At 39.4% G+C, this 24,963-nt stretch overlaps 3 protein-coding genes across 3 annotated transcripts; 2 read left to right on the plus strand and 1 right to left on the minus strand. All coding sequences in view use genetic code 11, as the record gives it.

Annotated features, from left to right (window-relative positions):
* Window positions 1-4,869: 4,869 nt before the first annotated feature.
* Window positions 4,870-5,361, minus strand: EGR_08067 (Small acidic protein; the record flags this gene model as incomplete). The annotated part of the gene is made up of 1 exon (XM_024497316.1): window positions 4,870-5,361. One exon carries the CDS (start codon window positions 5,359-5,361, stop codon window positions 4,870-4,872), a length of 492 nt encoding a protein of 163 aa, XP_024348254.1.
* Window positions 5,362-5,769: 408 nt separating this feature from the next.
* Window positions 5,770-21,814, plus strand: EGR_08068 (hypothetical protein; the record flags this gene model as incomplete). The annotated part of the gene is made up of 6 exons (XM_024497317.1): window positions 5,770-5,780; window positions 5,932-6,193; window positions 11,059-11,670; window positions 17,254-17,466; window positions 18,547-18,574; window positions 21,027-21,814. The coding sequence occupies 6 exons, from the start codon at window positions 5,770-5,772 to the stop codon at window positions 21,812-21,814; spliced, it is 1,914 nt and encodes a 637-aa protein (XP_024348255.1).
* A 1,661-nt stretch (window positions 21,815-23,475) lies between these two features.
* On the plus strand, window positions 23,476-24,341 carry EGR_08069 (Transmembrane protein 50B; the record flags this gene model as incomplete). The annotated part of the gene is made up of 2 exons (XM_024497318.1): window positions 23,476-23,781; window positions 24,114-24,341. 2 exons carry the CDS (start codon window positions 23,476-23,478, stop codon window positions 24,339-24,341), a joined length of 534 nt encoding a protein of 177 aa, XP_024348256.1.
* Window positions 24,342-24,963: the final 622 nt, after the last annotated feature.

Here is a 24,963-nt window from a genome sequence, read left to right on the forward strand (position 1 = left end):
ATTACTTGTCCTCTCATTTTGAAATTCATTCTTTTAGCAAATGCATTTTTTTAAAATCTCTTTTGTATCTTTTAAAGTATCAAGCACTGGTTTAGATTACTTTTTACGTTACTGGTGTTGGAGAAGTATAATCCCACGATAGTACACGTAATAGCACCGCTTTATCCGGCCAGATATTATTAGGAGGGGGGGGGATAGTTTAACAGCAAAGCTAAAGGTTTGGCTTCATTGATCATTCGGAAGTGTTTTTATCATTTACCTATTAGGCGTCCCTTTCATGATTGAAACTGGTATTTAAAGTGAGCATTTTACGTCTGAAAGAGGCTGAGGCCTTGATTAACCGAAATCTGTTGAAAGACACCGAGGTAGTGACGAATTACATTTTTGGCCAAACATAGTGCACAAATGCCACTAATTTTGTGGGTTTGGGGGAGCTTAAAAAACGTCGGCTTCATTTATTTGCTTCCATAGGGGTGAAGGTAGAGCAGCGACCGGTCGTTTTGTTCATTTCACTGCCACAAATAGGAATGGAATGGCTCGTTTAAGAACGTACTAGGAGAACTTCACTGCAGCATTGAATATGCCCATGCCCTGTTTCACGAGTCTTTAAATTTTGTTCGTCGAAGCGACAGAAAATGCACAAACATAGGCACTTGCGCTTATGTCTAAAGCTTGGACAAGTTCCATTAAGAATTCGGTAATGCTATGCGATAAATAATCAGCGTAGACGAAACCGGGGTAGCTCATAAACAGCTCAAATGCCTTATCTCCCTTTTACAATAAAGAAACCCGTAGCAAAATCTGAAGCCGAAGAGCCTTTAAGTCTCCAGGATACTCAAGAACCCGCATGCGCATCATCAGGGTTATCTTCATTGAACTGAATAAAGGGGCTTTAAAAAAACAGAGATTTCTTGGCATTGTCTAGCAAAAACAACGGAACACGACTGGCACCCATTCAAACAAAATACGCTTGATAGCATTAGGGTGCCAGCAAATACGGTGGCTGCTTAGTAAGGCGGTATTCCTCGCTAAGTGTCTGCCTCTTTTTGGAATTGACTACTGAATCGATGTTTGAATCATTCCTCGTATTTGTGCGGCGTCCACGTGTGCAGCTGCTTTGAAAGGGAATGAGGGGTAATGATGATTAAACAACTATTTCAGAAATATATATTGAAAACAGCTTTGCTAAAAGGCCTTATCAATTCTAAGACAATTGTTTGAAATCAGAATTGGATCGCAGCAAGGGACATTTCTTTTGATGCTATGGCAGTTGCGAAATTTAGTGGTTATGCTATCTCTCAATCGCCACGAACTCAGCACGCTTAAGGCTACGATCAACGAGCCATTGGTCAAATCGCCCAGTCACAGTTGCGAATGGAGTAGGCATTGAACCAGCATAATTGACTTGAAGACAAATTTCCCCAAGATGGACCAAATTTTCTCAATATCCTTGAACTTCCAACTTGTCCAAACACCTACTGGCCTATTTTAACCCAATTTTGCCTACTTCTTTGAGAAAATTCGTGTACAAAGAATGAATGCACTCAAGAGACGGATTGATTAGCAATGTAAGTCCCAGAAACGAACTTTATAAATAAAGTGGACAGTTAGAATTATGGTGTGGATTGACGAGGCAGTCGAGCAATCCCACACTTAGATGAAGATTGCTTCATTAAGTTCAAAATTGGCGTAGCATATTAAGACATCAACGTTTGGAAAGTTTCCCCCTAGTAATCAAATTAAACCTAACAATACAGGCTATTAATTTAAGGAAACGAGGTTTATAAGAGTTACACTCCTAAATTGAGGCTCATTCTGATGAAAACATATACTTGAAGTCTTCGCATAGGCCGTTAGGTCCTTAAGTATCGAATCTGTTAGACGAATTGGACGCAACTCATGGGGTCCTTTAGCTTGACCTCTTTTCATGGATAATACGGCTTTTACTGAAGTTCAATTGTAAAGAGACAAAAAGTGTTAGCCACTTTATAAAATTGACATGTCATTTCAGGAAACAGAGTCGACTTAATAAAACGCAAAATACACAAGTGGGCTCATTTTCTTCACGAAAAATAACACGCTATAAAGTCGACGTTCAAAAAATTGCCTTATAAAGCCAATCACCTGGATGGTAAGCTTAAATGACCATGAGCTTATGAAGAGGTGCCCTATTATCTAATCGAGATATTGTTTGAACTACAGATAATGCCGCAGTGGTACAAGAGAACAATACAACAAAATATTTGTTGTCCACAACAAACACTTGTTTTGAATGGAAAAATGATACGTTATCGGCCTAGGAGATAAGCATGCCTTTCTGGATATGCAGAACTATGACGAAAGGGAGAAGTGTGATGACTGAGAAAGACAAACATCTGGAACGTAGTCACATACTGAGGGATTGCCGAGAGGGTGGCGTCCATTCAGCGGTCCCAATCAGCTGTTCTCAACTTGTTTAAACATTACGCAATCTAAACAATTGGTAATAACGAACAAGTGTCCACTGGAATTGAGCAGGATAAACAAAAGTGAGACCACGACTCTAACAGTATTGAATCAGATGAACAATCCTGATCTAGATATAGGAAACCAACACTGACGAACCCTGCCTACATCTCAGTGGAGTTTTAGCAATTAGTAAACAACTCGTACTTCTCCTGGGGGTCCAAATATTTCGCGCAAACATTGAACAATACTGAAATCCAAAAAGCCTGTAAATGCGTTTCATTTTGGAATTTCTTCGGATTTTTGGCTTCTTCACTGTATGTCTATTAAAGGGAGTTATCAAAAGATTTAGAGAAATGCATTAATAATCATTCTTTTCTTGGCCACAGTACCACCTGTTTAAGGTAAAGTACATTTCGATTTAAAACCAGGATTCAATAACGTTAACAGTAAAAATGCCCCATTTGTCACACTGATTAATGAGTAAATGGTAAGTGATTCCTACCATCGTCGGTTAGTTTCATGCAATTTGGAAGAAGAAACAAGTTAAAGAGACAAAGTTAGATGTAGAGCCAGTTGGTATGCATAATGAGTGAGCAAATAGATTATAAAAAGTGGTCTGGAAACTAATGAGGGGACAAATCTGCCTTAAGGACAAATAAGACTACAAATTCGTGATGTTAGGCATATTTCAAACTAACATTTCACGCATCGTAAATTACGCTACGATTATGGGCGTTAAGGCCAGGAACATTAAACGAAACAAGGGCGATTTTGGTAGAGAAATCCAAGAAGGTTCCTTATCATACCATCATATAACATTCGCCAGAGTATCGGAAAATGGATGATTGCAATCTCGAACTTTCTAATGCTAATTACAGGCCATTGGAATAGGTAGGTGCAAATAAATACAAGTGATTGGGATAAAACACTTTGGAATTGTGGCTAGTGAGTGTCTCCTGCGCGAGGTTCCCAAAGGAAAGGTATTTTAAGGTGCTTGCCCGCCTTACAGAGTATACAAAATGCCACTCACGCACCTCGTTTGCACTCCAGAACTCAACGAACTCGACCTGCTCCTCCGCACACGCATCAATGTACCATCTTTGAATGCAGATTTTTAAATCCCAACGACGCTTTATTAACCAGGTTATATTCATGCCAGTTAACATAGGAAATTTTGAAATTTGCAGACCGTACAAATACAGATTTAAAGGGATCATTATCCAAAAATTTGCTGAATATTCCACCACTGGTATCTTATGTCTAACTAGAAAATAATAATGCCTCATGATACCGGTAAACGGACCACTAAAAATGAGGCGGTTACATGAAAGGCTGTAAAACCAAAATTTGTCCGCGTACCATAATGCTCATTAGCGTGGTTCCCTATGCTGTCTAAAATGATTAATGGCCAAAGTGGACGAAAACAGACGGTTTTCAATCACAATTAGATTCAAACAAATGTAATTAATGTTGACTTAAAAGAAAACAACAAAACGGGTGCTTCATACACTAAGCAGAACTACTTGATTGTAGTTTTTCAAGAATTCAAACTGTGGCGTTGTCAGAAGATTCAATAATTTTCATTTATGTATTCTTTAGATGCATATTATGGAATCCGTACTAAACCACTTTAAGTAGTAACGTCTTCTAGGTGAGAGGTAGAATCAAGATTCAATCCACGGGCACAGCACATGTTCAAGGAATTTCAGCCCTCGAAAATAAGAATACATTGCCAGAATAGTTACCCAATGGACGAAGAAGAGCTCGAGGTCCAAGAAATTAAATAAGTGGAACAAAGGAAAAAAATCTAAGCTAGAAGAAAGTGGGGAAGAAACCGACCCCATTACGCTTAGCGCTAAAATATACCAGATTTCGGCACAAAAGAGAACACTGAAGAACGCGTTTAAGTACTGGAAAGGTCTTACGCAAAGATGAAGAGCAATAACACCAATGAATTATCTATTAATGCCATTAATGAGCGGCACTTTGTCCAGACATATCTATTGGTGTTAACAAACACACGGAGTCAAAAGTGATTTATCGGGAAACGTAGCAGAAGGACATACAGTACACTGGCAAAATAATATCACGCATAAATCAGGGTAATTGCAGTGCAAAATTATGGCGGCACAGCAGAAGCTCAAAAAAATTCGCGTCAGGAAAATACTTTTTTACCGGAAAACATCCGAAATGCCGAAGTCATTGGAAGTAACAGAGAAGTAGGGGTATTTTAGTGACAGTAAAATAAGGGTCACAGAGACTTAAGCAAATCAATTAATATTAATACATATGTAAAACCAACCAAGAAAGAAAATGTAAGAAATGGGAGCAAAACCAAAGGTTGCAGGGCCTTTAAGACCCTAAGGCAGGCACGGGACTCCAGTAGTAAACCAAAGGTAGTTATAAAATGGGTCGCATTTTTTACTGATCAGAACTTTTTACAAATTTCACCGTATATTTACTGTCTGAACATAGAACTGTAGATTCCTCATCCCTATCAGGTTGAATAGGGGCATTTCGGAGAGGGGAAGAAGAACTCTCATTAGAACAACCAAGGCCTGCGTGACGATTCCAGGAGGATTTGTACTCCATTCCCTCAGCAAACTGTCGCTCCAGGTTTTTACCGATTTCTTCGACACCAACCCCAGCGCGTGCGTGAGTGACTGTCTTCTCACCTATCTGAATGCCGCCTGTATGCTTTCGCTGCTTTTGAGCGCCCATTAATCGTAGAAACTTTTCCTTACGATCGTTGGACTCGAATTTGACGTCTTCCCATGCATTTGCTGAATGAACACCAGAAACTCCGGAAGAAGAAGCCTTTTCGCTGCCAGCTTTATTCCCTTTGTGCTTGTGCTTATGATTTGATGGTTGTCTTGCACCTCTATCCCTCTCGGGCAGCTTATGCCTTCCCATTCTGGAAATGGACAGCAATAAGCTAACAACGCCAATAATCAGCCAATCAAATATGGAAGGCAGAGGTTCTAAAGGTCAAGGTTATCAATAATGCAACAGCTATAATTGCAAAGAACTTAACTCTGCCAAAAATTTAAAAAACCCTCAAAAACAAGGCTATAAAATTTTTAATAGGAAGCAAGACAACTATTTTGCTATTTGTTAGGCTGTTACATGACCTCAAATCAGCCAATCATTGCTCGATAGTTCGCAATTATACTTATCGCCTGACTGGACACAACTGAGCAAAGCAACCTTGCGGTCACTCGCATCGTCGTCATATGTGGCTGTTTCACTCCTAATTTTGTGGTCTATTTACACTATGGCGAGGTAATTTTACACATCTGCTTTGCCAAAACTGTTGCTTATATGGTTTTAAGGTGTGCGCTTGTTATCTTATGAATACATGATAAAAAACCAAATAATTATTGCTCATGCATTTGCAAACCGCTTTTTGAGTGCAAAAGTTCATGTTTATCCTGTAATAGTTCTGGATACCGTTTTTTGGGACTTTCGTTGTTTACCTCTCAGGATTTGGTCATCGGAGTTTTTTCAAACCGTTCTCTTTAGTATTCCCTTTACCGATTTGGTTGATGAGGAATATATTGCATCTCTCCCACCGCTGCGGTCACATGAACACATTTGTACACTGAGGGATTTGGAGCAGCATTATTTTAATTCTCCGAGGCCTCCAAAGCACGCGGCGAGGAAATTGCATCTTCCAGTTAATCACCCAATCAGGCGACAACTTTGGCCTTTCCTCATTAATAGATATCTGGGCACCTCAATTGAGGTACGTATCAGTGACTCTTTAAAACACAGGCCTGATTTCCCAACCAGCATTTCGCCAACTATTTTGATCCAGCTTTTTAATACATGGCACATGTGTTATGCAAAATCAACGCTTATCTTTGCATTAAAAATTACCTTCTCGTCATATAGGTAATGCAAAGCATGGGAACCAAGTAAATGTGTATTTTGAATTATTATGAAAAGACGGATAGGTCCTTTGAAGATTCTGATAATTTTGAAGAACCGATACTCTCCATATGTTCAATCACGTTAATTGCTCGCAATATCTTATCCACTTCGACTTTTAATATATTTTTGTACTCTATCCATAATATATGCTATCAGATATCAGTAAAGCTAACATATGGCAAAAAAATCATGTCGTTGGTCGCAGAGATGTGAACTTTCATCCCAACAAAGATCAAATCCGAACAGTCAAAGGAATTCGACTAAAGAAATCTTTCAAATTGATATATTTGTGTAACCACTAGTCAGACTAAAATGGACCAGTTTTAAATGCTTACTACTTGATCAAGACATATCAGTAATTTTCCGGCCACGAAAATTAGGTATTTGCGGTTTTTATAAGCAAGGCCGATAAAATGCGGCTGATACCTACGACGATGCTGTTGGTTCATCTATATGAATATTACTCATCCACCCATATTCATCACTGCTCACTTTCTCCCCGAAATCTATGAATTAACTATTCCTGTTTCAAATCCTTTGTAGGAAATAACTAGGTGCATGATAAAGGTATAAGGATTAATTAAATTCCGATGTTTTCATGCAGTTGGAAAAGGAAGATAGCATATTATCTTTGGGAATTATGCATTCGCCCAAAGACAGTCTCGCATTTGTCGTTTAATTTGTTTTTTAATAAAGATCTATCCCATCGTTGTAAGAAGGAAGCGACAACATTTCGAGGGAGCAAGACTATGACGACCTAGAGTATTGTCAGCAATAAACACTAGATTCTATCTCACCGTAGTAGTTTATCTTCATTATTCTGGGAACTTCTTCTTAGAGTACGAAAGCACTGAAGACTAAGACGCTCAGCAAATTCCGAGCTACTTACAATCTTATTGTCCAGCTTAATGTCAGTTCAACTTATCGTTTCGCAAAGGAGAAATGCACAATTATGCTTGTGTCATTACAAATTGTAGTTCACCATGATTTTGAAACTATTGCCGAGAAAAATAACCGATATAACGATGACTCAACCTCATTGTTGTTCGTAAATTCCAGTGTATCAACTTTTTTGGACAAACTAATCCAAATTGTGTGATCACGAGGAATATAGTACAGCTCAATTTTGAGATGCAATAGACTGTTGGGTGATATATGCTATGTTCGTTAAGGCAGAGGCTTGTTAGTTAGTTTCTAGGTCTACCTCTTTATCAAAGTTTCATGAATACATTCCAAAGATCAAATTATGCTTTGAGTTGGCCGGATGATCCTACGACGTATTTTCAGTGGCGTTTTTACTCACTTTTTGTGGGCCACATTCTTTCGTTACTAAGGCACTGGGTTCGTTTAACCAGCCGTATTTGGACTGTAGCCTAAAGGTCCTTGGTCAATGGCGATTAGGAGTTGAGCGTTTGTCACTTTCACTCGAATCGGGGCCCGAGCAATGCAATTGCCAGATTCGCTTTAACATCAGCCACTAAGCAAAGCTGCACAATAGTATGACAGTGGGTCTGTATTTATGGAATAAATTCAGAAATGGCAGCACTTCTGAATTTGGGTTCCGATTATTCATTTACGTATAAATAATATTACACTCAGAGCAACGCCCATGCTTAGTGAGGATCGTAAAGACAGTCAAAAAAATCGGAATATCAAATTAATTGTGGTATATTCAATGCGTTATATGTGTCCTTTCGCAGATTTTCTATGGCTGAATACTTATCCTAGTAATTTGGTGCCACTGACACTGGTTGATGAATCCTACCTAGTTAAAACTACTGGTCTGAGGTGTGATTCAAGTTCAACTTTTCACGTTTGTTGCGTAGGGTATAATACGTAAGGAATTGGTGGGAGAAATTCACGTATTCAGCTGCAACGTTGATGAATGATGGGACATTTATAATATGGATATTAGTCGGGTGACTATATTTGCAAATTTTACTCTTACAGTTTTCGCAGATAACGACGCGATCGTGTAAACACAATCTTTATCATATATTTCTTAAGTAATAAACGCATTAATGAAGATTTGTTCTGAGTTATCACGAACGGTACCTTGTTTCATTCAGTATTTATGCTCTTGTGTTCTTGAAAATATCAAGGAAATGTATCCCCACTTTTACCTAAACACTATCAATAATGTCGAAATGTGCCTCAATTTTTGGCATGAGGGCACTCAAAAATTTGACCCGTGAACCAAATCAACAATTTTACAAAGGCTGATTGACAAATAACACCTCGAGTTTTTATTTTTGTTGTGTTTCGACGATCCCCTTCCTGCATTACATTTTTGAGCAGGATATGAATTGGGAAAGAAAATGACCAAACCTAGGTGACGAGAGATGATATACTTGGCCAACAGGATATCGTAGTTTTGGTACAAAAATCTGCTTTGCTGGGACCCAAAGAGATTGTCGCAGCATTAAACACCTAATCGTCAATTACATAAGGTGTAACGTGAGTGGAACTGTCTTATCTTCAATTTATTTTTACATATTCCATATTCAGTGCTGAATTTTTCGATTATGAAAATAAAACCACATAAAGTATATGAAATTTTGTAGCTAGGAATTGTGAATAAAATTTTGCCCAATGTTCAAAGAATGGTATTTTAACAACTCTGTGTCTGCCACATTTAAGTTTAGACTCATCACCCATGATATTAGTGTTAGAAAATGGATGCTACAACTTTAAGCTTTTATTTTTATTCCAAGCCATCTTGGTAAACATCCCCTTCCACGTAAAGTTTAGTTAACTCTTCCTCCTTTTGAATAATGGGGGAGCTCCAATGCACAAAAAGTGACTCTGTCGTACCATTAGGTGAAAGCAAACTACATCAGTTGGATAGTATTTGAAAAACTTATTTAATACACGCGTCAAATTTGGTCAGCAAGTGGGCGTGATCCGCTAAGGGTACTTTAACGCTATGTGATAGATACACTTATAAAATGTGTGGGCTAGTACTTTTTCATTCTACTAATGTTATATTCAGAAAACGTGGAGATGAGAGGGTGCAAAGTCGACTAAAACCTGATCGTAAGGTATTTGGACAGAGGAATCTTGAAATTCCGCTTTTATTTTGGCCAAACGGATTGATTTTTTTGGTTATATGCACAATTACTCCTGCGTAGGATACTGCTCCTTTCTTGTATGTTATCTGTTTCAGTGACAATGAAAACGAATTTCATCTGCTTTATGTCGTTGTGAAGGTTTTTATTCTAAGTGAATTAAAATTCCACTGAGTCTTGAGTTCATTTGAATGGCTCATATTTTGTTTATAATAGTAACCAGCACAATGGTAACGCGTGAGTATATCATACTGTTAACGTGTATTACTTACAATAAAATCAAGTCGAATACCACCTTTCGTGTCATAGATAAATAGTCTGTTTGGTAAAATACCGAATAGTCTAGCTAGCGCGGATGTTGAAAAGCGACTATGGGTAGCTAACTTGCTTGGTGAAATACTGGAACCTGACGCTAAGAATACTCCCAGGAGAAGCAGTGGGCAACTGACTGAGTTGTTCTGTGCTGTGTATGCGAACGTCTAAATTGAGTGATTTTATTTACGTGCTGAAGGAATGTAGGAACGTTTTGTTACAGATCTTTAATTGTTTTACACATTTTTGGGGTGATTTCTATCCGTCACCAGCATGAGTTTTTATTTGTGGATAGAATCCAACGTCGCTATTATCGAGTTGACAATTGAGCACTGCAACTTTGTTAATTACTAAAGTTATAGGCTTGATTATTCCCTAAAATACTATACGAAAAGGCACCTTTCATCTATGTTACATTTAAAAGGGGAATTTCGCATGTTCGTTATTAATAGATTAACTGAACAGCCTAGACAACGTGTGGGCATTATGAAAGTTCATTTAACTTGGATCAAAAATCAGCTGTATGTCAGTTCAGCTCGTATTTGGCTTAACCCAGAAAGCTTTAAAAAATTGCTTCTTTAAAGACTGAGCTCCTTTTTACCTTCGATAGGTTAATTTTCTGCCGGTATTAAATAAAGTATTCTTTGTTCAAAAGTAAAATTGGCATGAGGAAATTTTGTCGGTAATTCAAAATTTCTTTGAATCGATTTTGATCTTTTAACTTTCTTTGGATTGTAAAAGTTGTAAGGAATATTACTATTTCCGCTTCTACTAGCGATTTAATTGTTACTGACATCCTCGGAATTTAATGATCCATCCAAGCTACTCTGTGGAATCCAACATTTTAAAATCAACATTGGTTTGGTCCTTTCGATGGATCTCGCAAAAGGACTAGTCTCTCAAATATCGTATTGCTGAAAGATTGGAATATAGTAAGTCATCTCCGAATTTAATGTTACAAATTATTGGTTATGCTCTAATCGTTACTGTTGTAATACCCGTAAATGAACCATTTGTAAAATATTTGGATTAGTGCTGCTGAAAATGTGATTTTCAAGCTCCTCATTTTTCTGGTTCCCTTTTTTTAAGTTTCCGCCAAATTTAAACACAGAAAATCTTAAGATGCTTAAAGAAACAAATTTTGAAGGATAAGTGAGTTTTCAAAAATCAGACTGAAGAAATGGGATGAAGTCGAGTGATAAAATTTCACTGTAGGCATGGCGTTCATCGATGAGACTAGCATTACCATGATGCAAATCAACCGAATGATAAATGGCTGGCTTACGCGCACTTGCAGAGTCCTAGCGACAGGGAGGAGGCTGGGTCAGCATTGCCTCGAGCTGAGGACGAGACGCCTCAGCCCTCTCCGGAGCGTCAGAGCCTGTTGGTCGGTCAGGAATGGGCTGACCGTCGGCTACAGCCCACATACCACCTAAACGCACGAGGGCAGGCCATCCACCTTGCGGTGCTTCACGACCTTGCGGTCTCGCGGCCCCATGTTGTCTACGCGCCGCACGTCTGGCCGTTGGCTGCCCTTATGTTGCATTACTTGCGCCCACGCACTGCCCTCGCCTGTATGCGTGCTCTGCTCGACGCAGCGCCAGACGAGCGCGTGGCGCAATCCAAGAGTCTCTGGCGCAGTCGCTGTCTCGCCCTCGAAGCCCTGCTTGACACCAAGTCCTCCACGTTCCTTCATTGGAGTCTCTTAAACTTCCCTGCAATCGAGGAGGTGGGCGGAGGGAAGAGTAAAGGGATAGGTAGAAGGAAGGGGAGTGTGAAACAGAAGCAGAGCGATGCGCTTGCCGCCTGGCCTATAGCCGTGTGGTTCGTGCCCTTTGAGTGTCTGGTGCCGATTGTGGACTGTTTCCTCGCAGAGGGCGTCAAGGTTCTCTTCAGGATGGGTTTTGTTGTAAGTCTAACGTTTTCATTCAACGGCTCGTTGAATTGCTTCAGGTGGTGGCGTGTCGTACAACGGAAAAAAGAATTCTTTTTAAGTCTCCCTTTCTGCTAACGCTTGGAGAAATTACTCCGCCTCTGACATATCACAATCTCGGAGATTGATGCAATTGAAATTAATCCGATTCCCCATAGGTAGCAGTGCGTTATGTAGTCTCGTAACTGGCTGTTAACTTTCAAAATAGTTTTAAAACGTCTATTAGTTCGATTCCAAACCAAAACGTCAGCCATGCTGCATAATCCATTTTTAGTTTGTAATGCTTTTCTAATGTCGTTTAAATTTGTCTGAGGTCTAGCGTTCTTTGCATGGCGTCATTTTGCAACAAAACTGAAGTTTTATTGGTTGTAACGTAGAAGTTTCCTTTGAATTGACCAGAAGCTTGCACATGGTAATTTGCATCCCAGATTATATTTTTCTACATTTTATATTTTGTGTATCTTCCACTGGCGATTTCTTCTGCTAGTCTTCCGAGATATTCCACACAATTTCGACCGAAATGATGTTATTGTTTTAACCTTTCATTCTAATTCCCTGTGGCTCCTCACGGGTAAGGCGAAATTGTTGTGTGCATGGTGTCTAATGTTACCCTTAATATTTGATTGCAACATTTTTGTCTGCTTTGTTCATATTTGCGTCTCATGAAACTTAAAATGTATGCCATAGTTTCGGGTTCAGTAGAGCCTTATTGGCAGTTTTTTCACATGTAGGTTACAAATTTTTCCCGTAATGTATTTATATTTGATTAAAAATCTTACACTGAAATGGCGTATGAACTTGGATCATGATTGTTGAACGTCATTATTTTTATAGCACTACATTTATTAGGGAAAAGTTATTGAATTTCAAGGTGCATTTCGTGTTCTTTTAAATAATTTTGTTTTGAAATGGCTAGCATATCTAGTATCGGTAATGGTCAACCAAACCAAGTTGAAATTACGGATACATTGATGCCCACAGTGAACTCTCTTTCGTGCACAGGTATCACGATCCCGCGCTGTAATACAATATACCGTACCATAAAGCACAACTTTTTATTCGACGTGGTATCGTGGCTTGTTTTAGTACAGTTTTTTAGGCTGGAAGTTGATCTGCACCAGATTCCTGCTCCAAAGTAACGTTCACGACACTTGTTTTTTCTTAAAAGCGTGGCTCATCATCTATGTTGTTTATTGGATTCGCGACAGGAGGTTTGAAATTTCGCGCTGAGATACGTTGTGGGCAATCCTCCGGAAAATTATTACAAATTAAGACATCGTTAGCCTCGTATAATCAAGAATTTTAAATCTGATTTAATCATCTACCAACCATTTTTTTTTCAAAGTAAACGTAATTTTACCAGCTTCATGCATCTGCACGCTGAAAAGTAGTGTTCAGGAGTTGAAATTGGAATTCTTTTACCGATCGGGATTATTGGGTTCTCTCGGACATTTGGGTGGGGGAAAACCTCTCCAGCTGTAAATGGAAGCATATCATGTAACTCCGATTTTATTGCTCTATAGTATCAATAAAGTGACCCACCTTTAAACAAATGCTGCCACCACTTTTGTCGAAGAACAGTAGGTCGAATTTGGAGACACCGTTTTTTACTGTTACTACATTATCCCCTTATCCAGCATCAAAATTCGTGTTCAAGAGTATCCTTATGCAGCAAATCGGCTTCGGTAGTGCCCCTCGGACCATAGTAGATGGAGGCATTTGTCCTCTCCCTATCATTTCACTTCAATTCACAATTTCTACTTAAGCTCTCCTCCTAAAAAAACGTAAAATTATCGGAAACCTTCCACAACTTAAAAACTTGTTGGTGAGCAAATGGCGTATTCTAGAACCCATAAAACAAGCTCAACTCCCGCAAACGTGTCGTTTTGATGTTCCAAAAGTGCGTTAAAGAGGTAAGGGGTAAAATTGTCACCTTTCAACAAGGGGAAGGAACTTTTCATTACAGTGGCGCGAGTTTTACTAGCAAAATCCTTGTTCGAGGCTTTAAGGTCTTTTTGAACGAAGTGCCGAATTCGCCGACAACGTTATGGATAATTTTCATAAAACATATTTTGACTAAGCGGTGAATAAGACCTCCCTGAGTTAGTGCTCAAACGAAAAACACGTCGACAATATTGTATTTCCTAGTTCAAGTAAACGGATCTAAATCATTCTAACAACGGTGAATTAGTTATATGATTCAAATTTCCGGCTTATCCCAATTAAAGGTGCAATAGGTAATGGCATTTTATCCAATTAGCACATAAAAATCAGGAAGTCAAATTTCTTTTCTTGAATACTACTAGCAATGAATTGTTCAGAGCCACCCTGTTAATGCGTTCATTGTTGCACTACTCCTGCAGGCGGGCCACATTTGGCGTGTGCATTAATCAAGTCCGGGTAAACAGATGAATATGTTTACAGCGTTTCGCTGTCGTAACTTAATTTCACATTGTTTTTTTTAGCGTAATGGACTTGAACACTGTGAAGACTAATGGGAGTGCCTGCAATTATAAGATGTAAAAATGTAAAATTTCTTTTAAATGGAAAAGGCCTTTTTAAATATTTAAAATATTTGGGTTTTTTGAGCGTGGCCTCTCCTAATATGATGTTGCTTAATTATTTTTCACTAACTTAAATAGGGATAGAGAGTCTAGTTTGTTCATTGAATGTTTTTGGATAACTTTAAAGCTGTGAGATCCAAGTTTTTTTTTCGTCGTTTTACCGATTGTTTAATTTATTTAATTTCCATTTAATAGGTTGAAATTAATCAATCATAATTCATGACTGTCATTTGTCGTGAACCTAGTAATGGTATCTGAAATACCGGCCAGTCTCCAGTTAAAGCGAATCTTCTCTTTGCTTTGAGACTTTGCAAGGAGTTATTGAATGCAAAGAATGTCCAATTTTGATATCGTTTCCTCATTTCTTAAAGGGGATCCTTTTAAACAAGTTTCCTTTAGTTGATGGTAACTCTTGAAATCAAGTTTTAATCCCATTAATTAGAATAGCCTTTGGCGCTTCTCTGTTTTGTCATCTGGGGGATTGATCGTTACTGGGGCAGTGACATGGAACCACTTCGGCTTTGTCTTTGATCTTTTGAATGTCTGTTTACATAGGATGGCGGTGGGCATTCGTGCACACTACTAACTCTAGAGGTATGTGATTTTATGCTTCGCATTCTAAGTTTTGTCATGAAAACAATATTTTGAAAGAGAGAAAGGTAGTGGTGGTGATGGCAAAATTATTGTTGCTGGTTTTGTAGGGAAATGTAATTAGATGATACGATGGAAGGCAGTCAAATTGGTACTGCGTGCGAATAAATGTCAACTCACATGCGTGCACATAGATGCAGTAGCGCCGCACACCAACGAAGGACACATTTTAGCCTGAGATCAAATCGAATTGACGTGTGTGGAGAGGCTTACACGCTCCACCCCTCCACCGCCTTTTTGCATGTCAACGGCGCTGAAAACTGGCTAGTTATTCGTCTTCGTTTATTGGACACATCTACTCGCAAACGGCTTTTGTGTGGTCCAAATAAATTCTAAAGCATCTAATTTTACTTCGGTTCTATATTCAGGCGACTAAAGGGTAATACTTGAAAAACCTCAAATTTTGTTCCAAACTATTTTTAGATAAGTATTGCGCGTCCAACTTAGAGCTATTATCGGTTATAACATTCATGGACTACTCTGAATGTCAGGAATTTGGACTTTATACTGCGTAGTGATGAGCACATCGTCAAAGCTCAGTAACAGCCCTTTGATCACTGCGACATGCTGACGCTCATTATTCTCACTTTTTACATGGGACATCATCAATGCACACAAATAGTACGATTTGGAATTTGGTTACGAATTGGAATGCTGCAAAACTATTTTACATTTGACGAATGCAAATGTACCTGAAAAGTAACTAAACTCTTCGGCTTAGAATGGAGATTCTCAACAACACATCACCCGTTTAATGCCTTCGATAGGAAAAAACACGCTTGAGAGTAAGAATCCCCTAAAAGAATGCAGACTTCCATTTCTCAGTAGAAAATTCGTTAAGATGTAGTTCGAGGTTGTATTTAAAATAGTCCCTTTTTCTCAGTTTAAAGTGCTAGTACGCTGGATTTTGCATTTAATTCTTTATTTCTATTTGTTCTAAGATTATAGTCATACTTAACATGTTGAGGCCGGACTTTGGAACTCCACCATAAAAGGTTAACAATTAAAACTTAGAACAAGAAATACTTTGCTGCCTCATCGTGGGGTATTCTCTTGCTACTAGTGGGCGACGATTTGGATAGCACTCACTGCTTGAACCGTAACTTTTCATGTCAGTGCACAGTGCTTTCCCATTGGTTAGCTGGGTCATTTTCCTCCATATCAGTGGACGATTTTACTATCTTCTATTACTTCTTCCTAACGTTTCTGGGTTCGAGTTTATACTAATAATTTGTTCGAGTTAGATATGTAACGTTGACGGTCTATTTGAGAAGAACTAGAGTCAAAGCACTTTTTCACTAAATAAAGTGAATAAGGTAAGGTTTTAGAAACAACTTTCTCGCTATTTTTGTCCGAGCATCGGAGGCAGATGCTTAGGACACTTTATCACTGGTAAGCACCGTTTGCGAATGTATGTTGGCAGGCTAAGCGTAACAACCGGTCTAAATAATTAATCACCTCCTTCTGGAAGCATGCCCCATGTACATCATTAACCTGATTGGAAAAAATTTGCTTAAAATAAAAATTCTTGGGAATTTTCCACAGTTTTTAAGCATTTTTAATATTTGTAGCACATTATCAGGGTTTAGTTCGTCTTCAAAAATAATTTTACAAGATTCGAGTCATTATAATTTTTTAATTAGTTTGGTTGTGAAAGTTTATTTTTTTTTCCGCTCTCTCTTCAGCGAGGGTGTGATGCATTTCGAGTTTTCACCTTAGAGGCGGAAAAAAAGTACTAAGAAGTGTCACTTGATCTGAGATTAATTTGTCAGGTTTGCAAAATGTGCCAGGTTAATTTGGTGTTTAATTGTCCAATTCTATTACACTTAATGTAGTGGAGGAATGCATAAACCTAATTTGATTTTTACATTGATATTTGGATAAGTATTTAATCCCTTCCACAAGAGACTTACACATCGCTATAGGAAAAACATTTTTGAATGCATTAATAGTTTGATAAATGATCCTGGTGTGTATATCTCCGCCGTGATTTGATATTGGTCATTCTGTTTCCATCACTGGCATAAGAACAAAATTTCCCCAGTATAGCGCTCCGTGGATCATATATTTTTTTTTCACTAATTGTCTGCTTAGTTATCGCGATTATTTGTCAATCCGTACAGGGAATTATTTTGGAATATTTTTTTATTAATTTATCCTAAATATGCGGATCTTATTTGAAGGAATTTCCTTACGTTATTTAGTTCAGCTTTAAGTAGCTATGTAGTTGTTTAATCAAAAAACAGACAGACAGGTTGATAATAGAACACCACAAAGAAGTCGGTGTTTTCTTTTGAATGAAGACCTAACTCCCTTGTCTTTGCATTTTTTTGCTTTTTCGCAGCTGTGGAAGTTGGCGCAGGGGAAGAGAGAGGAGGTGGAAGGAGATGAGGATGGGGAAGAGGGGGGGAGTGCTGATTTGCTTAAGTCTGTTGCCACCGCCTACCCAGCCTCGAAGGCGCGTGCTCTGCTTAAGGAGGCCTTCAAAATCCGCCAACTTTCGCGGCGGCAAGTCGAGGCCGCTGTTCGAAAAGCAGCCAAATTGTGCCAAGGTCTGGTTGGTTGAATTACGTTTCCACCATTATTTGTATGGCTGAATGCGTGCATAAAGTGCTAATTTTGTAACTGCACTTGAAATCTTTTTCTAAATTTATGCTCAATTCGCAAATTTTAATGATTTAATAAGGAGGGTTATTTTTCAGTTAATAATTTTAACTTAAATAACATGCTAACAACTCTGATCTTGCTCTTACTGAACCAATTTGTCACTTCAACTTTTGAAAAGAGGTTAAGTGGCTAAGCATACTTTTAAGCTCTGCCCATTGTACGTATTTTCTACTAAACATCCTCAAATGCTACTTGTGCATGCGTCTCTAAATGGTAGGCTCACATATTTTAAAAGCAATTAATACAAGTATAAAGTCGTTAACAGAATTCTTCTATTTTGATCACAGAGGGACATCGTTCTACCATGCTAATTTATTACCGTATCAAAGAACAAGGTTTCCCTGTCGTAAATTAATTCGAGCCTTTAGTGAACACCAGCAGCTGAATTCCTTTTATGTTTGAATATTCGTTTTGGTCGTTTGCTTCAGTCAGTGAAATGTTTAAAATATTAGTTTGGCCTCTTTTTTTTTCATTTTGACACTGCAGACCAGTTGGGCTGTTTGTGGCAGGTTGTCGGTTGGTCATAAATTGCAATTAGAACTAAGCTTGCATCTTATACAATTTTATGCTTTATCTTGAATAAGCAGTATAGTTTGACTACCTGCACATTTGAAATCTCGCTATATTTTGCTCAATATTTGGAATAAAATTATTACTCACTCGGCTTTGTTGTAATACGGGGAATAGGTGAATTGTAAAACCTAAAAAGCGTTTCAAGGTTTTTTACACAGGACTTTTAATGTCTTGCTTTTACTACGGGCCTTAATTCCAATGTCTCATTTTCTGGGTACCTCCTGTGCCCTCTTTTTGAATTTAGTAGTAAACGTTAACTCCGGAAATGGGTACAATTACTTCATCCTTTTCCATTAGGTTGCATATTTTCATGCTCCAATAAGCAGTTTTTGCCACTTGGTAGTAAACGGACTAGCCAAAAGACGCTTTAATATCAAATTTAATTCCTTTGTTTCAGCAAGACATGGAAACGGCGCGTCTACAGGGTAAGCTGGGTGCTCACACTTATTCATCGCTGCTGCTAGCCTTTGCGCATTGTCTAACGAAATTAACTAACTTTTCGCTTTTGATTAGACCACTCGTGCGGTTAGGTTCTAGATACCTTGTGGTACGTTTCGTGGATCTTTTATGAGTTTATAATGGAAAGGACGCTTTTGTTCTTGGTGTTTATTAAAGACGTCTTTTCTGTTTCATCTCATTGTTTTGTTTGTACTTGATGCTTGTGCAGTACCTTAAATTGGATTGGTTTTCATTGAAAAATTTCCTCTTGACAATTTATCCATTTGCGTAGCACGACTGTAATATTTCATCTAGCTCACATCCGCATTCCCATCATCCCTGAAGAGGCTTAAATACCGCATCATGAAAGGAAAAGTCTTGTCACTAATGTGCTTATTTTGGGCTTCAAAAAAAATGGTGATCTTGTAAAGTTTTGTCAATTTTTTTCTTTTCCTATTTATCAATCATTTGAAAATATGTTCGCAAATTTTTCCTTTTTGGATTGGTCTCATATTCCCGCGGAAAGCACTAATTCTGATTGCAAGAAAAGAAGCCGATATCATATAAACTGAAGGTTAGGTTTCATTGCCTTGGGGTCTTTGAAGCTGAAATATGCATGAACCCCAATCCCATAAAGTTCCATAACACATTTGAGTAGTATACGCAAGAATGGGACAACAAAGCTCTTAGGAGATCGGATGTAGAGCACTCAAATCAAAAGCCCATGATTTTGGAATCGGCAAACTCGATGGTAAACAATCCTTCTTTTCCCTTATTGAATCCACTATGGCCAAGTTATTAGAGTGTGGATCGATTCAGGCCCTGATTTTCCTTTCAAAAATAAATTGGCTCAGCAACTATTATCATAATCTAAACAACGTATATATCTGCAGTTTATTGTCACAAATGTACAGAAGTCGTTGCTTCCCAACTGGATATTCAATACCTAACTTGGGCAAAACTGATTCCAGTTATTGTGAGAGGTCGTAAAGCTTTTCAGGGAAAAGTAGGTTAGTTGATGAAATGTCTGTATTGTTTCTTATCAATTGGAAACCGCTGCCCGTAATTTTAGTTACTGGTTTCCTTCATTTAATTACCTTCTGCTGAGTGTATTACGATTGGAGGAGATTTGTGCTGTGATGGTTGGGGCATGGGAAAGAGTAGTGAGTCATTCCTCTTCTTACCTGGATGGATCCTCCCTCTGCTCTGTGTCCCTCGTCCCCCCATTGGCTACAGCGTGTCTGGAAATGCAGTTTTTACTCTGCAATGGCACCTACCATCGCTGCTGTAGGTCGTCAGTGCTTCAGCCTAGGGCGCGTCTCAGTTGATTGTTTTATTTCGTTTTCTAAGTAAATTCATTTTTTCTTAATGTTGCAATAACGCTAAAACAACAAACTCACCTTTGATGCAGCCTGTTCAATTTTCACTAGGTGAAGTTTAAAATAGATCCTGTTTGATATTTCATTTTCCATGCCCATAAATAGATTAATAACTAACCTTTTTTGTCTTTCATACAGACATACTCCGAGTTTTGAGTTGAAAATCCAGGTTTATTTTTCTCAATATCCTTTTCTAGATGGATATCTCGACAAAGATGGTTTTTTGATCGTGCTACTGATATATTGACAACTTTATGGAAGGATAAAAGGCAGTGTTAAAGCTTTTTTGTAAGAAAATACTTCTACTGAATTATGACCAATTTTCTTGTACCTTACTTTTGGCTGCGATTGAATGCTCCTGGCTGAGTTCATTTTTACCTCTACGCAAAATTCTGACTCAAACCCACTGTTTATCTTGCAACTACGAAATTCATTGAGGTGTGCAGACTCGATTCTAAAAGTCAATTTGCGGTTGAACTTTTATTGAAGGAGCTCCTCTACAACTCCCGTATTATTGGTTTTACGCCAATTTCTTTGCGACAGACTTCGTTTGCGTTTGAAATGCTCCACCTTTCATTAACGACTTGGTGCACGTCCATCATAACCACTACGTCCAATAATCTTTCGTCTAGCACTACATAATCCGATAGGTGATTCAAAAGTTTTGTTCCCGATTTTCACAGCGTTTTTTTTTGTAATCCAAGCATTTTTACATTCCGAAAGATTGTCTGCAGTATGTTTTTGTCGTATTGGTGCTTTTCACATATTTTCACTTCCAAAATCGGATCCTATTTAGTGTAGTAGATTTAAAACATTTAACACCGAATGCACATTCGATTTATAACTGGTAAAATTCAAACTTCGTCAAAATTTGAGGTTTTTTTGCCAAAGTCACTTTATCATATCTTCCTACTTTTTAAGGGTTTCGCATTGACTGCTGTTCACGATTGTTCTTCCTGTGGGTGCTTGAATCATCTCTTGATCTGTTAATCACCTTGACTAATTTGCTAATCTGCCGGTACATATCTTATGACATCGGAATTTTTGCTTGTCCTCACAGCCTCAAATGGAGGTGTGGATATCGTCGACAGCCTTGTGATGCCGTGCGTACTTCCAGGCCAGCGTACCTTCACTGCGTACAGCCAGGTGAGGGCGGAGTTCGAGGCGCGTCGATTCGCTGCTGCCGTCACCGCTCCCACCACCACTCCTGGCCATGTCAACGTCTCAAATCTGGCCAGTGCGGCGGAGTTGGATTTCCTGATGCAAGCCGTGAGAGACGAAAACATCGCACAATTCTCTTTACCCAAGGTCATCTTCTACACCGAGCGTGACGGTTCCTCCTTGCGCAGCCTCTACCGCCTCTGCGGTCTCCACGCCGATACAACCGGTCGCCCGCAGACCTTCATCCTCGTTGCTACGGCCTCGAGGGAGGGCCTCTTCGGCGCATTCGTCACTCACCGCTGGTCTACTGGGGATCGCGGCTTCTACGGCAGTGGGGAGAGCTTCCTCTTTCGCCTGCGACCCACTCCCGAAGTTGTATACAAGTGGAGGATATCTAGTGGCTTGGAGTACTTTCAGCAAGCGACGGAGAGTGCTCTTGAAGTGGGCGGTGGCGTAGGCGGGGGCCCGCCAGGTCTGCGACTGGATGCCGGATTGCAGAGCGGGCAGTCAGGACCCAGTCCAACTTTCGGTAGTGAGTGTCTGGTGACCGCGCCGACGGACCGAATCAATGTAGGTCGCTGCAGGAACGATCAGGACGATGGCGGCGGTGGCACCGAATACTGCTCTTTTAATGTGGCTGCTGTAGAGGTGCTCGGTTTTGTCTGTTCGAACTCCTTTTTGGCTTAGATTAACGATATTTGCTTGCTTGTACGATCCAATGGATGTTCTGCTTCTTTATTTTCTCTCAATCCCTGTGGATTTCCCTTTCCTACAGCTTTGTCTTGAAGAGATGTTTGTGTGAGTGTGACTGAGTATACGCGTTTAAATCGAAATTGATCCACTTTAAAAGGTGGGCAGTTTGAGATGACAGATTTGGTTTTTCCGGTAGCGACTATCGACAGAGATGGGGCAAGAATTCTCAACTTATTAATCACTTGTCCAAAACCAAAATATTTAGTTTTACGAAGTTTGACAGCCTTTATCATCCTTAGATCTGAAAGGGAACGGTTTTCAATTCCTGGAAATCAAGCACGGCAGCGATGTAGTTTTAACAGGACAGGAGTCAGGATAAGCACGAACACAAGTACATAACATATGGGTGCCGCGAGAAATTGTGTCGGCTAGAGGCCATCTCCAAAGATCTTTGCCGATCAGCGTTAAAGGCAGTAGCGGTAAAGTGTACTGGTAGTCGTTAGTAGTGTACAATCTACGGGGAACTACGTAGTCAGGGAAGTAGAAATGCTTGACCGCGTGTCAAGCTACTCAGCTTTGGGACGTTAACATTTTGGACCAAAATCTGTTTAGGAAAGTTATGAGCTGATACATTTCAAGAGGAATATATTTCTGTAACGGATTCCCTGTTCCTTTCTTCCGCTTTCGATTTCAGTTTCCTGGGGCGTGAAGATTGGGTAAAGGAGTACATATTATATTCGAGAAGAATGATGGAAGCCATCAGGTTATCGAGGTTTAAAGAGGATCGGGGTATGTCCCCGCCTTAGAAGCTCATGGCGTCCACCCAGTCACGTGGCTGGAGTAAACTGACCGCTTACCACTTGAAGGGTAGTGTAGTACGTTGGTTGTTAAACGCTCGGTTTTGGTGAGGAGCGACTTCTGACTTAGCCATTGTACCACTCAGGGTGGTCTGGTCTTCGGGCCATACCAGTAGCCCTAGTACTTTCTCTATGCAGAATATATGTATTCTGACCCAGTGTTGTGTTTCCTTTCATCTTCGGGGATGTCTCGGGACGCTACAGTATAGTCAAAAGTGTTTTGCAATACAACTTTGTAAACGGGTAGCAGGATTGCGAGTTGAATGAGTCTATAATTCAGCAATGCTAAGTAAAATGGGTTGACGATTTATCGCGATGAGCTCTTTGTATAACTTTGGAAATAAACCGGTTTATCTACTAAGACCGAATTTTATTGTCACCGAAGGCAAAGTGATTTTTACCATGCAAGTAGATCTTCCTAAGTTGCATAGTATTCACTTAAAAGAGGGGATTTACTGAGAAATATTTATGAGCTCATAAAACATTAAACGAGCTTAATGTGGAAGTTATTGAATGAAAATTAGAGCACTATTGCAAGCAGTTAAAGAAGTGCTTGCCTGACCTCAAAATAAGTACGCATTGATAAATTACACGAAGAGCACTTTGACAATGATTGCTTTTAGCGCCGTGAAAACAAGTGTTAAACCTGCACAATACAATAGCAAAAAACCTACATGTTAAAAAACAAAAATTGTTCGGGGATATAGAATTACCGTTCATTGCGTTTTTAATTTTCGGCGGTTAAATAGCTTGTGATATTAGTAGAAACATACACGTAAACAGTATTAAAATGCGCATATGGCTTGTTTCAATGGTCCCGAAATCGTACCTGATACGAATCTTACGAATTTTTTGTCTCGTCTAACGCGTAGGAATCCCACGCCCATGGTTTCTTATCGGCGGTTCCCCGAAGTTAACATTGATGTTGGTCTTCGAAATACAATCGTTGCTGTCTTATCTGGCATTGCATTCGCATGCGGATGGTGGGTTATTATTGATGCCGCTGCATGCTATGGGCCGGAGTCCTTGCCTCATCCAACTCATGCGATTGGGGCTATCGCTACTGTGGGATTCATACTTCTCAACATCATACCTCAACACGCGGTAAGAATAGCACCTGTTCACAATACTACATTTTAAGATATTTAATGACCGCTTCTCAAGCAACTGGTTGTGGAATAGACTGAGTAAATTACAAATTGCTAATAGTCTATATCAGTGGTTCAATGAAATCCACATCTGCACCAGTATTTGTTAGCAGTGTGTTGATATCTGTGATAGTTTTCCAAAAAGAGTACACTTTGCTCCCTGGGGTGCGTGTAAACAGGTTACTTGTGCAACTTTTACTATTGTCGGCAGATGTATTCCAGAATCTAAGTCGCAACTGTTCACGTGTTACTGAGATGCTCAATTTACAATTTTTTATCGCTTGCCAGTTAACGAGTGATATTGAGGACCCGAAAGCCTGCACCGTGTTGTTTGTAGGCGTGCTTACTAACTTTGTAACTCTAATCGCTGCCGCATGGGTAATGTTCGCCTCCTACGTTACCGGCAATATCAAGCCCGTCTGGCCGGGTGTCGCACTCTTCCTGCAGAACCTTCTCATTTTTATTGCCGCTTTCCTCTTCCGCTTCGGACGATACCACGAGTCATTCAGCTTTTGATTTTGTCATTCCCGCCCCGTCATCACTCCACATATCTTATTTCCTTCCTTATGCCAATCGACATGGTACTTATACATACATATGTTAAGATGAACCTAACTCGGTAAATTAAGTTAATCAGTTGCCGTCTTCTTATTGGCATCTTCGTCTTGTTCTTAGCTATATACAAAAATAAAGCTCATTGGCACCAAGGTTTTGAAGAAAGTCTCTCTTCCGGGATACGTAGATGCGGGTAATGTCATAAGTGTTCCAATTTTTACGCTCATGGGGTTTAATTCGCTCTTATGAATGGTGCTTCCATAACACACCCAAGCTCGTGCTTGACAGGCAGTCACTGCCAGTTTCTCCACAGTGAGTAATTTGTTGTACCATGCCCATCGTGTGGTAGGGAGGATATGAAGGCAAACGGGGTATCACCCTTATAGAAATTTGCAAATAGTGGTAGTAGTAACAAAAACACCCGCATGAAAATAGCTAGATATCTTAACAAGTGGTGACGCCACCGAAAAAGCTACAAGACTGGAATCGCCTAGTGAGACTGATGTGTCTTCCGAAGCATAGTTGTCAGAGGGTGATCTACGCAAGATATTTTCAACACAATGAATACATTAGGCCTCACAGC

The sequence above is a fragment of the Echinococcus granulosus genome (genome assembly GCF_000524195.1).
Source record: "Echinococcus granulosus chromosome Unknown EG_S00095, whole genome shotgun sequence".
NCBI lineage: Eukaryota > Metazoa > Platyhelminthes > Cestoda > Cyclophyllidea > Taeniidae > Echinococcus > Echinococcus granulosus.